The sequence below is a fragment of the Heloderma suspectum genome, chromosome 4 (assembly GCF_057233095.1).
Source record: "Heloderma suspectum isolate Gila_16-S chromosome 4, 16-S_ref, whole genome shotgun sequence".
NCBI lineage: Eukaryota > Metazoa > Chordata > Lepidosauria > Squamata > Helodermatidae > Heloderma > Heloderma suspectum.
The window spans coordinates 314,687,833-314,703,747 of NC_139461.1; the positions used below are offsets into that span (position 1 = coordinate 314,687,833).

The 15,915-nt window shown below is 56.8% G+C and overlaps 1 protein-coding gene across 2 annotated transcripts; it reads left to right on the forward strand.

The window, feature by feature from the left end:
* The first annotated feature begins 513 nt into the window (after positions 1–513).
* LOC146349103 (uncharacterized) lies at positions 514–11,565 on the forward strand. 2 transcript variants are annotated; one of them, XM_084854952.1, is made up of 5 exons: positions 514–636; positions 4,219–4,362; positions 5,024–5,173; positions 7,793–7,942; positions 10,569–11,565. In XM_084854952.1, exons 1-5 carry the CDS (start codon positions 549–551, stop codon positions 10,592–10,594), a joined length of 558 nt encoding a protein of 185 aa, XP_084711078.1. In that variant the 5' UTR covers positions 514–548; the 3' UTR covers positions 10,595–11,565. The 2 variants fall into 2 exon arrangements, with proteins under 2 accessions (XP_084711078.1, XP_084711077.1); XM_084854951.1 differs by lacking the exon at positions 10,569–11,565 and having other exon boundaries at positions 7,793–8,117.
* Positions 11,566–15,915: the final 4,350 nt, after the last annotated feature.

The window sequence follows — 15,915 nt, forward strand, 5'->3', positions numbered from 1 at the left end:
GCAGGGAAAGACCCGTCCTGAGACCTTGGGGAGCAGCTGCTAGCCAAGTCGGGCGGCCCTGGGTGAGGGGGACAAGGCAGATCCCTCTGCTCACATGCTTCTTCCCTCCACCCCAACTCCTAATACCGGCTCAGAGAACCCACATGTCGAAACTCGAGTGGGACTTCTCTCCCTTTTGATGGTGGTGGAGAGCAGGTGATAGCCCAGGAGGGTCCTCCAGCAGCAGCAGCGGGAAATGCACAGGGGTCCCTCAGGCATCCTAAAAACAGCTGAGCAGCAGAGACAGATGTGCCCGGACTGGAGCCTCCATGGCTCAGAGCGGGGTGGGGCCCGCAGAGGAGTGCGAGTGTTGGACGCTGTGCTGCACCCTCCCCCATAGCCCAAGGAGGGGCCAACCCTGACTGCCCCACCTCAGTCAGCACGGGGAGGAGCCAGCTGAGCCAGCCAGGTGGGTCAGTGGGAGGTGGCCCCACCCCTGCAGGAATGTAAAACTCCTCTGCAAGGTTCACATCTGGCTGTCCCGAGCCGGCCTGAATCCCAACAGCACCATGAAGCTGACCGTCCTCTGGCCCCTAATGGGGCTCCTCGTGCTCCGGGGCAGTGCTCAGGCATCAGACTACGGGGAGGAGAAGAAAGGTGAGTGCTCGGCATGGGGAGCCTGGCTCCAACCGCGGGGGGGGGGGGGGGGCATTGTGGTTCACAATCTCTTGTGAACCGCCCAGAGAGCTTTGGCAATTGGGCGGTATAGAAATGTAATAAATAAAATAAATAAGGGAAGGGGCGTCTCCTCCCCAGCAGCAAAGGGAGATCAAGACACGATGGGGGCTAGAGCAGGGCTGGCCTGTTATTTGGGCAGGGTGGTGCTTTTTGGCTCACCCACAGCTGGGTTCGGCAGTGCTTGCTGGGGTGTGACCTGTTCCTGGTTGCTGTCGGGGCAGCTGAGCCAGAAAGGCCCTTCCGCTCCAACCTCAGGAAAATAAGGCAGGAGCTTCAGGAACCCGGGAGGCTCAGAAAAGAGGGTGTCTATTTAGAATTGTGTTTGGGGGGCAAAAAAGACATGTCAGGAACGCTGTCCTGGGGGAGGAGGGGGAAGGGGGGCTAGTGTTGAGGCAGACCTGCTTATACTGCAAGGGCTCCACTCTGCAGAGGCCAGACCAGGCCCCAGCTGAGAGGTCCTGTCGCAGGACCCGCCGTGCACTGTCAGCTGATGAACCCCTGGAGGGGAGTAGCTGAGCTCCCTGCCTGTGCACTGACCAGACTGGACCAAGTTCCTGCTGGAGTAGGGAGGCTGCCCCAACCTCTGCTGACAGAATCAAAGAACTGGGATGGACAAAACAAAAAGGCTTCCTTCAGCTGTGTGCATAGCAAAAGACAGGAAAGAAATGGTGGTTCAGCTATTAAATAAGGATGGCAAAACGAGAACAGATGACAAAGAAAAGGCAGAGGTGCTCAATTCCTACTTTGGCTCAGTCTTCTCCCAAAAGAGGGTCTATGACCCCCCTGGCAAAGGCGACGTACAGGCTGAAGGGGCAGGATTGCAGCTTGAGATCGACAGGCATATGGTCAAGGAACACCTAATTACTTTGAAGGAGTTCAAATCTCCAGGGCCAGATGAAATGCATTCTAGAGTAATGAAGGAACTGGCAGAAGAACTCTCAGAACCACTGTCTATTCTCTTTGAGAAATCATGGAGGATGGGGGAAGTGCCAGATGACTGGAGGAGGGCTAATGTGGTCCCTCTCTTCAAAGAGGGCAAAAAGGAGGAACCTGGGAACTACAGACGGGTCAGTCTGACATCAATCCCTGGGAAAATTCGGGAGCAGATGATAAAGCGATCCATCTGCAAGCACCTTGAAAACAATGCAGGGATTACTCGAAGCCAACATGGATTTGTCAAGAACAAGTCCTGCCAGATGAATCTGATCTCATTTTTGGATCAGGTAACCTCCCTTGTGGACTGTGGGAATGCTGTGGACTGATGTACCTCGACTGCAGCAAAGCTTTCGAAAAGTGCCCCATGATATCCTGATGAGCAAACAGGACACGGAATAATGGGCTCAAGTTACAGGAAGCCACATTCCGGCTGAACATCAGGAAAAACTTCCTCTCAGAGCAATACGACAATGGACCCAATTACCTAGGGAGGTGGTGGGCTCTCCCCCACTGGAGGCATTCAAGATGAAGCTGGACAGCCACCTGTCAGGGATGCTTTGACTTGGATTCCTGCACTGAGCAGGGCGTTGGACTCGATGGCCTTGTAGGCCCCTTCCAACCCTACTATTCTATGATTCTATGAATCTTAGAGATCATCTAGTCCAACCCCCTGCTCAATGCAGGCTTTGCAAGGTGCAGCTACAGCTTCCACGACAGGTGGTCTTCCAGGCTCTGCTATCACCATGTTTGTTGCCTGAGTTTCATACAGGTCCACATGACATTGTCAACCATTTGTAAACAGCCCAAATGTTTCATGCTCCTCCCATCCTTTTCCTTAACGCAGGAAATCCAGAGTTGTCTAAGATGTCTCACAACAGTGCCACTGTGTCCCATAGGTGTAGAAATTCCAGAGCGGTATGCTCCTTGGGACATGGTGCTGCTTTGGAGTAGCCCTCTACATTTTTGGGAGGAGTGTGCCAGCACCACATCCTCCTTTTCCTGCTGCGCTACACTTGCGCTCAGCCAGCACACCTTTGCCACTGCGTGTCCAGCAGCAGCAGCCTCAGGGTTACTTTCACTGTGGCAATGTCTGCTGAAGGAGTTGCCTGGAATGGTGCAGTGGCAGAAGGGTTTCCTGGAGGCAGCGGGAATGATCGGCTTGCTATTTTCGGGGCGGGGGACACACACAACATGCAGGAGCAGCTAAGGAGCAGCCACCCTAACATCAGCTCCTCTGAATATATTGCTAAGGAGGTGGCTGAACACAGCTCTAACTGCCCTGCACTCAGGCCCCACTCCAAGGTCAGTGCATATGCAATAGGGAGAGTTGGCTTGGGATCATGGGTGACTTTGGGGCTGGGGGCAGGGTTGCAATCACCGGGGCAGGCACTGCTTTGCTTTGGGTGAGGAAGAGTTAACTTCTGAACTTGTGCAAGATCGCCAATTCACGGCCTATTTAACAGGGAAAGGGATCCATACTTGTGGCCGCTACACACATGGGTGCTGGGACAGTCGCTGCGCCCTTTGGGTGACTGGCGGGGCAGGGCAGGGCAGGCCTTGCTTTGCTTTTGGGGAGAAAGAGTGGACTTTTGAACTTGCGCAAGAGCCGCGTGTGCCCCTTCCAAAAACATTTCCACCTATACCGGCTTGAAAACACATTGCCTTGTGACATCCGGTGTACACACCTGGCCATGGCTGCAAACGTGCAGGAGCTCCCGCGCCCACGCAGTGCAGTAAGAAGCGGCCGCAAAGGCTCCCTAGGTGCTTTGTTAACACCTGGCAGGCAGCCCACGAAGGTTCACGGCGAGGGCGGGCTGTCGCGGAGGCGGTGGACAATGGGCGGTCGAATCAGGCAACACCCCATCATGCTCCACCCACTGATCTGGGCGGCGGGTAGTGATACGCCGCACAGGACGGGCTGTCGTGCAGACAGCCCATCGCAATCCCGCGTGCGTTGTATGGTTCGTTCATTTATTTATTTATTTCCATGCCGCCCAAGAGCCGAAGCTGTCATAGCCTGCCCGCCCAAGCAGCCCCCCCGCCCAGTCACTCATCTAGTCAAGAGTCCCAGAAAGTCCTTCCCTGCCTGCTTGCAGTTTATATAACGTGTTTCTCCGTCAAAATGCTTGGCGACCTTACAGCCCTGCGAGGCGGGTGGGTCACCATGGTGCCCATTCTGCAAATAGTAAACTGAGGCTCGGGGGGGGACTTGCCTCCCGTGCACCGGACCGCGCCGCCCGTGAGCAGCCGGGGCACAGATCTGCTAGGCTGCCCTGAAGGGCTGGCGCGGCCAGGACAGCCCGCCTGCCCTCGTGTCCCAGGCGCCGGGAGGAGACAGCCAGGGTGCTTTAACGCGCCCCTGAGGAGCGGGAGCGGGAGGGGGGCACAGGCGATGAACACACCGGCTCTGCCCCCGTGCATCCCCCCCGGCATGGCGTGGGGGTGCCCTCCTGGCAGCGCAGAAGCGCGCCACGGCCGGCGCCGGGGGGGGCCTGAATCGTGCTTGGAACTGGGGCTGCCCTCTCTGCGTAACGCAGCCCCCCATTCCCCCTCTCTCGCTCGCAGGGAAGGCTGGATTCTGCGTGGCGGCCCCCAACGGGCTGTTCGAGCCACCGTGCCAGGTGGCTTGCGAGGGGGACAGGGAGTGTCCCGGAGACCAGAAGTGCTGTGAATTCGCCTGCCGCTATCGCTGCGCGCCCCCCAGCAGAGGTAGCTGTGCTCCGTCCGCCACGCCGGGAGCGGGCGGAGGAGGGGCGCGGGAGGCCCGGGGCGGGGCGGGGCGGGCTCCGGCGGCCCCCCCGCTCAGAGAGCAGCCGAGCCGCCGCCGCGTCCGGGCGGCGTGGGCGGACCTCCCGAGGCCCCGCGCCCGCCTGGAGGAGGCGCCCAGCCGCCGCGCGGGCGGAAGGAGGAGCGGCTCTTCCTCCGCCGGGGGCCGGGCGGCGCGACTCGCGACGCGGAGCGGAGAGCGCTCGGCTGGCCGGCAGCGGAAGCGGGGGCTGCCTCAAGCGGGCCTGGCGCGGGCCTGGGACAAGGCAGGCTCTCGCCCCGGGGCCGGAGAGCGCGAGCGGGGGGCTGCTGCTGCGCGCCTGCCCTGCCCGGCGGCTGCGGAGAGGCGTCGGCTGGCCGCCGCGGAGCAGGGCGCGGGGCTAGAGAGGCCCGTGGTCCGACCCAGCAGGTGCTTCTCACGAGGGGGGGCCAGGCCTCCTCTGACACGCGTTGCTCTGCCGCAGGGTACCGAAGGGTACCGAAGGCGCCCTTGGCCCAGAGGCCCCCCCGACGTGTTCCTCCCAGCGTGGGCTTGGAGAAGCCGGGCGGGAAACACCCCCCCTGCCCGGCAGGGACCCCTCACCCTGCCTTTCTTCTGGCCCAGAGAAGCCCGGGCTCTGCCCGCCGCCGCCGCTGAAGAAGCTGCACGGGCCGCCAGCGTGCGAGACGGCCTGCGAGGAGGACGCCAACTGCAGAGGGCCGGAGAAGTGTTGCGAGTCGGGCTGCGGCCGCGTCTGCGGGCCGCCCCTGGAAGGTAACAGAGCACTGGCCCCAGCCTGGGGCCGCGTGGAGCGGGGGGAGGCGTGGGGGCGATCAGGCACTGTGGGGCGCAGCGGCCGCGGGTGCCCAGACAAGCCGCGCGGGCTTATTGCGGGACATCTCCCTTCCCGAAAGCCTCGCGGGGGAGGCAGCCCCGTCGGGCCGCTTCTCTGCTGCGCCCGAAGCAGGGCCGCGTCTCTCTCCTGAAGGCTGCATCGGCTCCGACTCAGCCGCCCCTGTCAGACTTGTGGGTCAGCATTTAAGGGTTGCAAACAGGGGCACTGCAGTGGCGCGTGACAGGGGCGCTCGGGGTGCCGCCTGCTCCCCAGCTCCCCTGAGAGGCGAGCGGTTCCGGGGCAGCGCTGCGGGGATTAGCTTCCGTGGCACGGGAGAGCACGGGGGAGGCTGCGGGGTCCTCGCAAGATTTCCTCTGTTTGCAAGCATTCAAGCAGAGGGTAGTGGGGGCCTTCTTGCAAGGGGGCTGATCCAGTCTGGGGCAACTCGGGCGGGTCGATCCCCAGAGAGAGACCCTCCAGCCCACGCTGCTTCGCCTTCGCCAGCCCCCAGCCTCACTGTCCTGCCCTCTGGGTCTCCAAATGCAAAGCTGCCAACTGTCGCTTCTTTCACACACGGTCCCCCAAGGTGCACCATGCAAGCGAACTGCCAGTCATGGAATCATCCACAGCATTACTAAAAGAACATGAACATCCTTTTGTCAAGCCGTGGACTCCCTTCAGGCAAAAGCACCACGACGGACCCGACCTTTTATGAATTGCAGAATTGGACAGGACCTCAAAAGTCCTCTGTTCAGGGCGGGCTCTGCCATGTACGGTGCAGCTGCAGCATCCCTGACAGGTGCCTTCTGCTTCAATACCTCCAGTGAAGGAGATCCCAGCACCTTTCGAGGCACCCTGCTCCACTGCTGAACAGCTCTCACTCTTAGGAAGTGTCTCCAAATGTTTAACCAAAATCTGCTTCCCTGCAATTTCCACCTGCTGGTGCTAGTCCTGCTAAAAGATAATCAGACATACTCACAATACAGGGTACAGGCAAATGCAAGCTTTTGTACACTCACAGATCTAGCTGTCTGCACAAGCCCCTGCTGCAACAGATGCCCATTAATGTGAACAGGGATGTTAGCAAAGTTTGCCAAGATAGATCAAGTTGGGGCCAGACTGGGCTGAAGTGGATCCAGACTCACAGAATCATAGAATAGTAGGGTTGGAAGGGGCCTACAAGGCCATCGAGTCCAACGCCCTGCTCAGTGCAGGAATCCAGGTCAGAGCATCCCTGACAGATGGCTGTCCAGCCCCGTCTGGAATGCCTCCAGCGTGGGAGAGCCCACCACCTCCCTAGGTAGTTGGTTCCATTGTCGTATTGCTCTAACAGTCAGGAAGTGTTTCCTGATGTTCAGCTGGAATCTGGCTTCCTGTCACTTGAGCCCATTATTCCGTGTCCTGCACTCTGGGATGATCGAGAAGAGATCCTGGCCTTCCTCTCTGTGAAAACCTTTCAAGTACTTGAAAAGCGCTATCCTGTCTCCCCTCAGTCTCCTCTTCTCAAGGCTAAACATGCCCAGTTCTTTCAGTCTCTCTTCATAGGGCTTTGTTTCCAGTCCCCTGATCATCTTGGTTGCCCTCCTCTGAACCCTCTCCAGTTTGTCTGCATCCTTCTTAAAGTGTGGTGCCCAGAACTGGATACAGTACTCCTGATGAGGCCTAACCAGTGCTGAGTAGAGGGGAACAAATACTTCCCGGGATTTGGAAGCGATGCTTCTATGAATGCAGCCCAAATAGCATTGGCCTTTTTTGCAGCCACATCACACTGTTGGCTCATATTCAGCTAGTGATCGACAACATCCAGGCTGTGTACCTGGCTGTGGCCAGAGATCTGCCTCCATCCCCTTCTGTGGTCTAAACTCTGCAGTGCCTCTTACCCAGAGCTCTGGCTTTTGCATTCCTTGCCAGAGAGTGGAGTGGAGTCTGCATTCATGGAGGTGAAGGCTGCAGGAAGGACTGGGCCCCTAGATGCTGCCAGATGTGTGATGTGGCCAGGACAGCTGGGAAGGACCACGGGGATTTGGGAGTGCCACGTTTCTCAAGTCTGCCCTCAGCCTGACATGGCTCCTGCAGACACTGATGCTACTCTGGCCCTTTTGCAGTCACACTCACCTGTGGAGAAGGCCAAGGTGTGTGATGGGGGGTGTCCACATAGCACAACCGATGTGCTCAAGAGCAATAGCACCCTTTTTCTGGTGGCCCCTTCCCGTTGTCATAGAATAGAATCATAGAATAGTAGGGTTGGAAGGGGCCTACAAGGCCATCGAGTCCAACCCCCTGCTCAATGCAGGAATCCAAGTCAGAGCATCCCTGACAAATGGCTGTCCAGCCTCGTCTTGAAGGCCTCCAGTGTGGGAGAGCCCACCACCTCCCCAGGTAATTGGTTCCATTGCCGTATTGCTCTGACACTCAGGAAGTTGTTCTTTCCTGAAACTCCTGCTGGTTCTCCAAACCCCCAAAGCCTGCCACAAGGGTGCCCCACTGTCAGCCATCGTAGTGTCACACAGTGCCCAGAACCAGCCTTCTCCTTCTTTCTCACCCTCTCTCTTTTACAGAGAAACCTGGGAAATGCCCCAGGAAGCAACAGATAAAGAAGCCTTTGGAAGGGGTTTGGAACAACGCTTGCATCCACGACCAGGAATGTCCTCCTGAGGAGAAGTGCTGCTTCACAGGCCACTCCATGAGCTGTGTTAACGTCCATCAAGGTACCAGGCCAGAATGTCACCGAGTGTCGCCATTACATGTATACGTGAACTCCCATGGGTCCACGTGCACCTGGGAAACCTGGAAATAGAGGGACCTTTCGCAGAGGCACACACACAGCAGATCCTGCACTGTAGTTCAACCCAGTGGGAAATTAGCTCAGTGACAAAGGTCAACACAGCTCTCTTGTTTAAAGAAAGGGAAGGCTTTGATTACTTTACCACCCCCTAGAACAAGATTATTTCCAAGAGCAGTAACAGAGACTGAGAAAGAGGGAGATGGTTTTGGGAGGCTGCATCCAGCTGGACTTTCTTTGTGTTTTGATGGCACAGGGCGGGCCACACACAGGTGAGGATGGATGGATGCATTTGGAGGGATTCTAGGAGAAAGAGGAAGAAATAGCATTGCAGCACACCTGCGTCCCTTGTTTCAGAGGCAGGGCAACACAAAGGGTTTGTCATGGATACTTGGAAACTCTCAGCAGGCACAGGCTGCCCTCTGGTCTATGGGCTTTTGTTCCTGAATTCAAAGGCCACCACATGCCTAGACATGTGGTGACTTCAGTCACACCTAAGCCAGGCTGCTGCAGGCCAAGCTCAGAAGGTCATGGGCTCCTAGGCAAGGATGAGGAGACCCAAAGACTTGCTAAGCCATTTTGAGGGACCCCTGAGCCAAACAATTTGGTTGCAAAAACAGAATTTGAATTAGAGAGCCTAGAACTACCCTGAGGAAAATAGCAAACATGTTGAGAGGCAAGAGAACAGAGGGAAAGGTGGCTGAGAAGGGAATCTAACTAGGGAAGGGTGTATGCTGGCAGTTGGGCTTGACTCGGGACCCTGGGAAAGCTCAGCACAATGTCCACGGCTCCCTGCTTGGATCCTGGCCGAGCCTCCGCTGGGCTGAGAGTCAACAACTCAGAAGCAGTGATGCTCACCAGGATCCCGAGGGGTCCCCAGAAGGTCTGCGAAGCTTGCCAGGGTCCGAAGGAGGAAGGCAGAGTTCGTAGCGCAATGGGGCTTCACCATGAATGGAGTCTGGCCAAGAAGCCATGACAGATGCTTCCCCAGGGGGTGAGGCTCCATCTGGGGGTTCAAGGCAGTGAGGTAGTTCCAGCAAAAAGGAAGGGGAGGCTCTGGCCCTGGGGGCATAGACTGGATACCAGAGCAGGAGAAGGAGGGTGCCAGGAAGGATCACACGGAACAGGGTTGGGAGCCAAGCAAGCTCTGGGCTGGCCATGGAGCTGTGTGACAGAGAGTCTCTCCACCTTGGGTCCCAGAAGCAGAGAGCAAGCATGTCAGCACTGGGTTCCCAAATTAACAGCAGCAATAGACTTCAAACAAAGGGACCATGACTTTGTTCTACCCCATTCTGAGGGCTTCTTCACATGGAGCTTTTATCCTGCTATTGAGATTGGTTCCTCACGGAGGTTTGTGGGTCCTCCAGGGTGTCTCCCGCACTAAATGGCCTTTATTCCGTTAATGAGTTACCAAATTACAGCGCTTGAGTTCCGCTTGAGTTCCCTCCTGAAAAGAGGAAAAGTAGCAATAAGAGGCGCTAGACCACAGTGCCATCTAGTGGCTGTATAATGAAACATATGGAAGACTCAGATAAGTGGGGAAAGGAGCAGGGAAGGGGAGGGGAAGGGAGCGCATGTAAAGGGAGTTCATCGTGATCCTGCATTTAAAACGGAAGCAGACCGCCCCGTGTTAAATGCGGGATTTTAGGCTGGTGTAGAGATGCTCTGAGTCTGCTCAAAGGGATCGATCGCCTGACTCTGGGGAATGAATGGGAACCCTGGGGAGGCTCCTGGCTACTTGGCTGAATTAAAGCGAGCTGACGGAGCCTGACCAAAGCCGTGCTTCTGAGAGGACCTTGCGCAGAACCACGCAGAACAAAGTGGGCACCGCAAGGGGTGCCCAGCGGGCGTCTCAGCCTGCTGACCTGCCTTGGGGTGAGAGCGCTTCAGGACGCAGCCATGTTCCCACGAAGGCGCTAGACTGGCCTGCCCTCCTGGGTTGTCTGGCTGGGAGGGTGGGAAGGCCTGAGCACAGATCCAGAGCTCCGCGTGGCGCAGGCAGCAGCAGTGCAGCTCCTTCCGGTGAGTGACAGGCGAAGACGCACCAGTCGGCAAACACAAAAGACCAAGAAGCCAGGCGCTGGCCCCCGGAGCCTCTTGCTCTGCCCTGCCATGGCTCTTGTGCCCGTGCAGCCTTTCACAGGACAAAAGACTTATCGGACAGTGGTGGGAGGTGCGGAGAAGACAGCAGCGCTTTGTCTACAAGAAGCCGCAGAGCTGAGCTTCTCTGTAAGCAGGGGTGGGTGGCAGCAGGCTAGGCCGGGAAGCTGCCAGAGCCATGGCGTGCAGGCACCAGCAGGCAGGCCAAGGCCAGGCTCCAAGGCACCCTAACTGCCCCTTTCCCGCCCGAGTTGCCCCAGTCTGAGTTGAGTAGAGGCTCAGCTAGCACGGGGGCGGGGGAGCTCCCTCCTTCTTATGGGGCCCTCCTTTGTGTGGGAGCAGCAGGCTGGGTGGACTCTGGGGCAGGGGCCTTGGCACTGTACTCGGGCAGCCCAGCCGGGGGGGTGGGGGGGCTGTGCACCCCTGACCAACGGCTTGCCTTTCTCTTCCAGAGACGCACGCAGCCCGCCTCTCGTAAAGAAGGTCCCCCGGGACGCTTGGGTCTGGCCCTGGACGTGGAGCCTCCCTGGCCAGAGGACAGCCTGAGCCACCCCTGCCGTGGAACAGTCGGGGCAGGGTGGGCAGAGGGGGCGAGGAGCACAGCAGCCCTCTGGGAACCCCAGGGCAGGCCCCTTGCTGGGATGCCTTTTCTTCTGGCTGGCTCTGGCTGGCGGTTCTCCAGCTACCCTCTGTTGCCTCCTTGTGGCCCCCCGTGGCATTGCTACCACCATATCCCTTTTCCTTCCCCATCAGTTCCAGACGTGGGACGAGGCTTTTATCACGCCGTCTCCCTGCCTCATTCACAAAACGTTTGCAGAGGTCCAAAGGACGTCCCATTCTACTTGTAACCCTCCCGTTTTCCCACCACTTCTTCCATGTCCATTAAGGAACAGCTGTGCAACCTGGTTTGACCGGTGGTGCCGGGAGCTCTTGTCTGTCTGGAAGCGCCCCCAGGCTTACTTTGAGCAGGAGCTCATGGGGCATCTTGGCCCATCAACAGGATCTGGGCTAAATGGTGGATGACCTAGTTTGCCCCTGCCTTTCATGGGCAGGCTGTGTGCTGCTGGGCTGGTGGAGAAGCTTCACACTTGTGGGGAAAGGTGGGGTTAACCCTGTGAGAGGGGAAGAATCCCCAGCCCATTAGCCAATGAGGAGAGAGTGACATATCGGGAGCCCAATCCACCAAGGAAAGGAAGCCACAGTTTCCAGCCACACGGGGAAGCAAGCAAAGAAATCCAAATCCCCTGTACGCTCTTGCTGGAACCGAAATGAAATCAGATGTCCTGTGGGGTGGAGGGGTGTTGAATATTAATGTTTGGCATATGTCAATGTCAGGAATGCGTATAAAGAACGCTTATATGAATATAAAGACTATAAAGAATGAATGCAAGGAAATGAATATAAGGAATATAAAGCAATGCCTTTGGGGTGTGGCTTCGTGTATGTTGTATTCCCTGTTGCCCTCGCTGCTTTTGTGGGCCTGGGGATCCGAGCTCTGCCTGGGGGCTGTCACTCGGTGGTGTAGCCCCCGCTCGGCACGCGGAAGGGCCCTGGCGCAACCCCCGGCACCTCCAGGTAGGGCTGGGAGAGAGATCCTGCCTGAAGCCCTGCAGAGCTGCTGCCAGTCAGGGCTGGCTGTACTGGGCTAGGTGAGCCCAGGGCGTCTGACTCAGTAGAAGGCAGCGTCCCCTGTTCCCAGCCTCTGGCTCTCTCCTGTTGAGGCAGTGCTCTGCATGGGCTGACCCTGACTCAGGGTGCTGCAGGGGGCCCTTCCCTTGTGTCTCCCGGGCGTGGTGGCGTGACATTTGCGCTCCTGGGCACAGCAGCCTGACAACGTGTGCGATTTGTGCATTTTCTCGCACAGTACTGAGGGGGCAGACAGCGGCTTCCCCCCTCTCACAGTGTATGCATGTGGACTTACGAAAGGCTGGTCTCAGAGCTGGGCTGTGTGGGGTGTTGCAGGGCATTGGACATCCATCCCTGCCCAGTCGCTGAGCCATAGAGCTCCCTCAAATGCGGAGGGGCCAGAGCACAGTCTTGGCCTGCAGAACACCCCCACTCAATCTGCAGCAGCAACATCAGGGGGAGGGGCTTCCAGGGAGCGGCAGAGGAGGATGGGGAAAGCGTCCTTCTGCCTGAGGCCCAGAGATCCACGGTCACATGGAGTGGGCTAGACGGGGCTAGAGAGGGACCCAGTGATCTGATGACAGTCCTATGTTTCGGGGGGGGGGGCGCGCCTGGAGCCCTCCTCTGCAGGCAGAAGGTCCCAACAAACTCCTGCTAAGAGGCCTTGGGGTGATGCTGTGAACCATCCCACTCGCTCAGCCTGAGACCGCTGAGGGGAGCTGCTGCCGATCAGTGTCAAGGCTGGTGAGCGAGAAGGTACAAAGGTCTGGCTCAGGGTATGTCCAGAAGGGGCTGGGCAAGGAATGGAGCAGAGAGAGGAGTTCGTTTCCGTGTCTCAAGCGGCCACATCTCCAGATGGGAAACCAGGGTCAGGCTTTCGGCCTGGAACACTCCTTCCTTCCGCAGCGGGGGGTAACTGGAGCAGATCAGCCCTGTCTGTCAGAAGGCTCTCTGTGTCCTGGGAGTGAGTGACAGGAATGAACAAATGGGGTGAGCAAGCAGAGGCATTTCGTGGGGGAGTTTTGCAGGTTGGAGGTTGAGGGGGACATGGCAGAGTCATCTGGAGAGGTCAGCCCCGTGGGTCCCGAGGAGGCTGTTCCAGTGGCTGCAGGGGGTGTGCCATGCTCGCCTTCCTGCCTGAGAACAGCATGACCCACACCTGCAACAAGCGCGAGCTAGTAGCTCAGCTGGGAGAAGGGGTGAAAAGGCTAGAGGCGCCCCCCTGTACACGCCTGCTTACCAGGGAGGGTGAGAGGTTTTTAGATGAGAGGCAGGGGATCCTCCTGAAGATTTCCAAGAAACACGGAGGCCCGAACTGCTTGCAAGGAGAACACCGCCAAAGCAAGGGAGGTAGTGGGCTACCTAGGGAGGCGGTGGGCTCTCCCACACTGGAGGCGTTCAAGACAAGGCTGGGCGGCCATCTGTCAGGGATGCTCTTACTCTGATTCCTGCACTAAGCAGGGGTTGGACTCAGTGGTCTTGTAGGCCCCTTCCAGCCCCACTGTTCCATGATTCTGTGATTCTAAGGGACGGAAGGCCAGGCTGAGTGTGCTGTGATGTGGTGGGTCCCTGAAATGCACCCCCCCCCCATCCAGGAGGAGGAGGAAGAAAATAGTAGGCAAGATGCTACTGCATGGAAGAATATGATGCGTAGGACGAGAAGAATCAGGAGACATTCTGTGCCCCTGAAACTCGGCAACCAACACCTGGTTCTTAGAGCATAAGAACATAAGACGAGCTGTGCTGGATAAGACCAAAGGGCCATCTAGCTCACATAGTGGCCAACCAGCTGCCCATAGGAAACCCACAAGCAGGACATGAGTGCAACAGCACCCTCCCGCCCATGCTCCCCAGCAACTGGTGTACAAAGGCATACTGCCTCTGATGCTGGAGGTAGCATATAACCCTCAGGGCTGGTAGCCATTGATAGCCTTCTCCTCCAGGAATTGTCTAATCCCCCTTTAAAGCCATCCAAATTGGTGGCCATCACCATGTCTCGTGGTAGCAAATTCCATAGTTGACCTCTGTGCTGTGTGGAGAAGCCCCTCCTTTTCTCTGTCTTGAATCGCCCACCAATGAGCTTCGTGGGATGACCCTGGGGTCTAGAGGGAGAAAAATGTCTCCTTAACCACTTTCACCACACCATGCATAATTCTGGACGCCTCTATCATGTCTCCCCTTACTCGCTGTTTTTCTAAGCTAAACAGTGCAAGATGGTGTAACCTTCCCTCATAGCGGAGTTGCTCCAGCCCCTTGATCATTTCAGTTGCCCTCTTTGGCACTTTTTAAAACTCTACAGTATCCTCTCTCAGGTGCAGTAACCAGAACTGGACACGGCATTCCAAGTGTGGACGCTGAACTGCAGACCGGAAGGTCGGCAGGACAGCAGTTCGAGACCCGAGTGCTGCGTGACGGAGTGAGCTCCCGTCTTCAGTCCCAGCTCCTGCCAACCTAGCAGTTCGAAAGCAAGAAATTGCAAATAGATAAATAGGTACCGCTTCAGCGGGAAAGGTAACAGCATTCCACGCACCTCGGTGTTCAGTCATGCCGGCCACATGACCATGGAGGCGTCTTCGGACAGCGTTGGCTCTTCGGCTTAGAAATGGAGATGAGCACCACACCCTAGAGTCGGACACGACTGGTTGGGGACACCTTTACTTTTACCTTTTTAGTATGATCCTGGCAGTTTTATTCTCAGCCCCTTTTCTAATTATGCCTAATGTGGAGTTTGCCTTTTTTACAGCAGCCGCACACTGGGTCAAGAACTTCATCAAGCTCTCCTCCACAGCCCCAAGATCTCTTTCCTGGTCGGTCACCGCTAGCTCAGATCCCATCAGGCTATACCTGAAGCTGGGATTTTTTGCCCCAACGTGCATCGCTTTACACTTGCTTACACTGAACCGCATTTGCCGTTTAGATGCCCATTCTCCCACTTTGGAGAGATCCTTTTGGAGCTGTTCAGAATCGCTTTTTGTTTGAACTACCCTAAATAATTTGGTGTCATCCTCAAACTTGGCCACTTCGCTGCTCACTCCTAATTCCAAATCATTTATGAACAGGCTGAAAAGCATTGATCCCAATACAGATCCCTGTGGGAACCCCCTATTTACTTCCCTCCGCTGGGAGAATTTACCATTTGTTCCCACTCCCTGCTTTCCATTCTTTAACCCGTTACTGATCCATAGTCAGACCTGTCCTCTTATTTCATGACTGCTAAGTTTGCTGAGGAGTCTTTGGTGAGGGACTTTGTCAGCAGGAGGGGAGGGAAGAATGGGGAGGATTAAACTCTTCTGCTCCACCTGCCATGATCCCGGTCATGCTCTCCACCCTCCCCCACAGTGGCTTTTCATGTTTCCGTTTGTTTGTTTAACAGGCAGGTTTAATGCAACAATGCATGTAGTGTCACTTTTATTTGGCCCTAATCCCCGAGTTGGTTATGGCAGAGAAAGTACTGCTGCTGTTCCTTACTGTCCTGGAATTCAAGAAGGACCTGTGACCCTCAACTGTTGCACTCTTGACACCCTTGTGGCATGAGGTTTTCCTCCTGCTTGTTCAGTACAGCTGTTTGTCTGGAAACTCTTTATGTACTCACTAGCTTTGGTACAAAATCTATGTTGCTTTTAGAGAAAACCAGACCCACCCATCCTCCCGGCGGTCCACCTCATCCACTTGTCGCCGTGTGCTTCGTTTCAGCTGAGTGAGTCCCGCCATCTTACACCACCACGCTTGCCCAACTGCAAGGAGCAGTGAAATGGCAGGATTTGGCCACCGCTCACCACGCTCCATGAGAGGCTCGAAGTCTTCGGGGGGCTTGGATTGAGCTGAATGGGAGTGCCCTCTGACACCACCAAGCTTGCCCAGGCGCAAGCAGCATGGATGTTGCAGGACTGGGTCACTGTTCCCCATGTCTTGTTTCCGTTTGCTCCGTGAGAAACCTGGAGTTTGTTGTATCTCAGAACAGATCACTCCTCCGTTAAGGACGGCAGACTTATTTTTGCAAATGTAGTCAACCACCTGGCTAAGAGACGCAGGAGGTGTGCAGGCAGTGGGGGAGCCCTGGCGGCTGGATTCAGCAGGGGTTTGCGAGCCTCTCCTGTTCCAGATGCATCTGAAGTCGGGGGGTTGGATCCAGAACAAGCTAGCTGAACTACGGTCCCATTGAAATCAGAGCCC

What these genes read in the sequence shown, in the direction of transcription:
- LOC146349103 (XM_084854951.1), top strand. Translation starts at nt 549, where the DNA reads ATGAAGCTGACCGTCCTCTGGCCCCTAATGGGGCTCCTCGTGCTCCGG. An exon ending in CTGCGCGCCCCCCAGCAGAG is followed by an intron (nt 4,363 to 5,023) that starts GTAGCTGTGCTC and finishes CTTCTGGCCCAG; the next exon opens with AGAAGCCCGGGCTCTGCCCG. An exon ending in CTGCGGGCCGCCCCTGGAAG is followed by an intron (nt 5,174 to 7,792) that starts GTAACAGAGCAC and finishes TCTCTTTTACAG; the next exon opens with AGAAACCTGGGAAATGCCCC.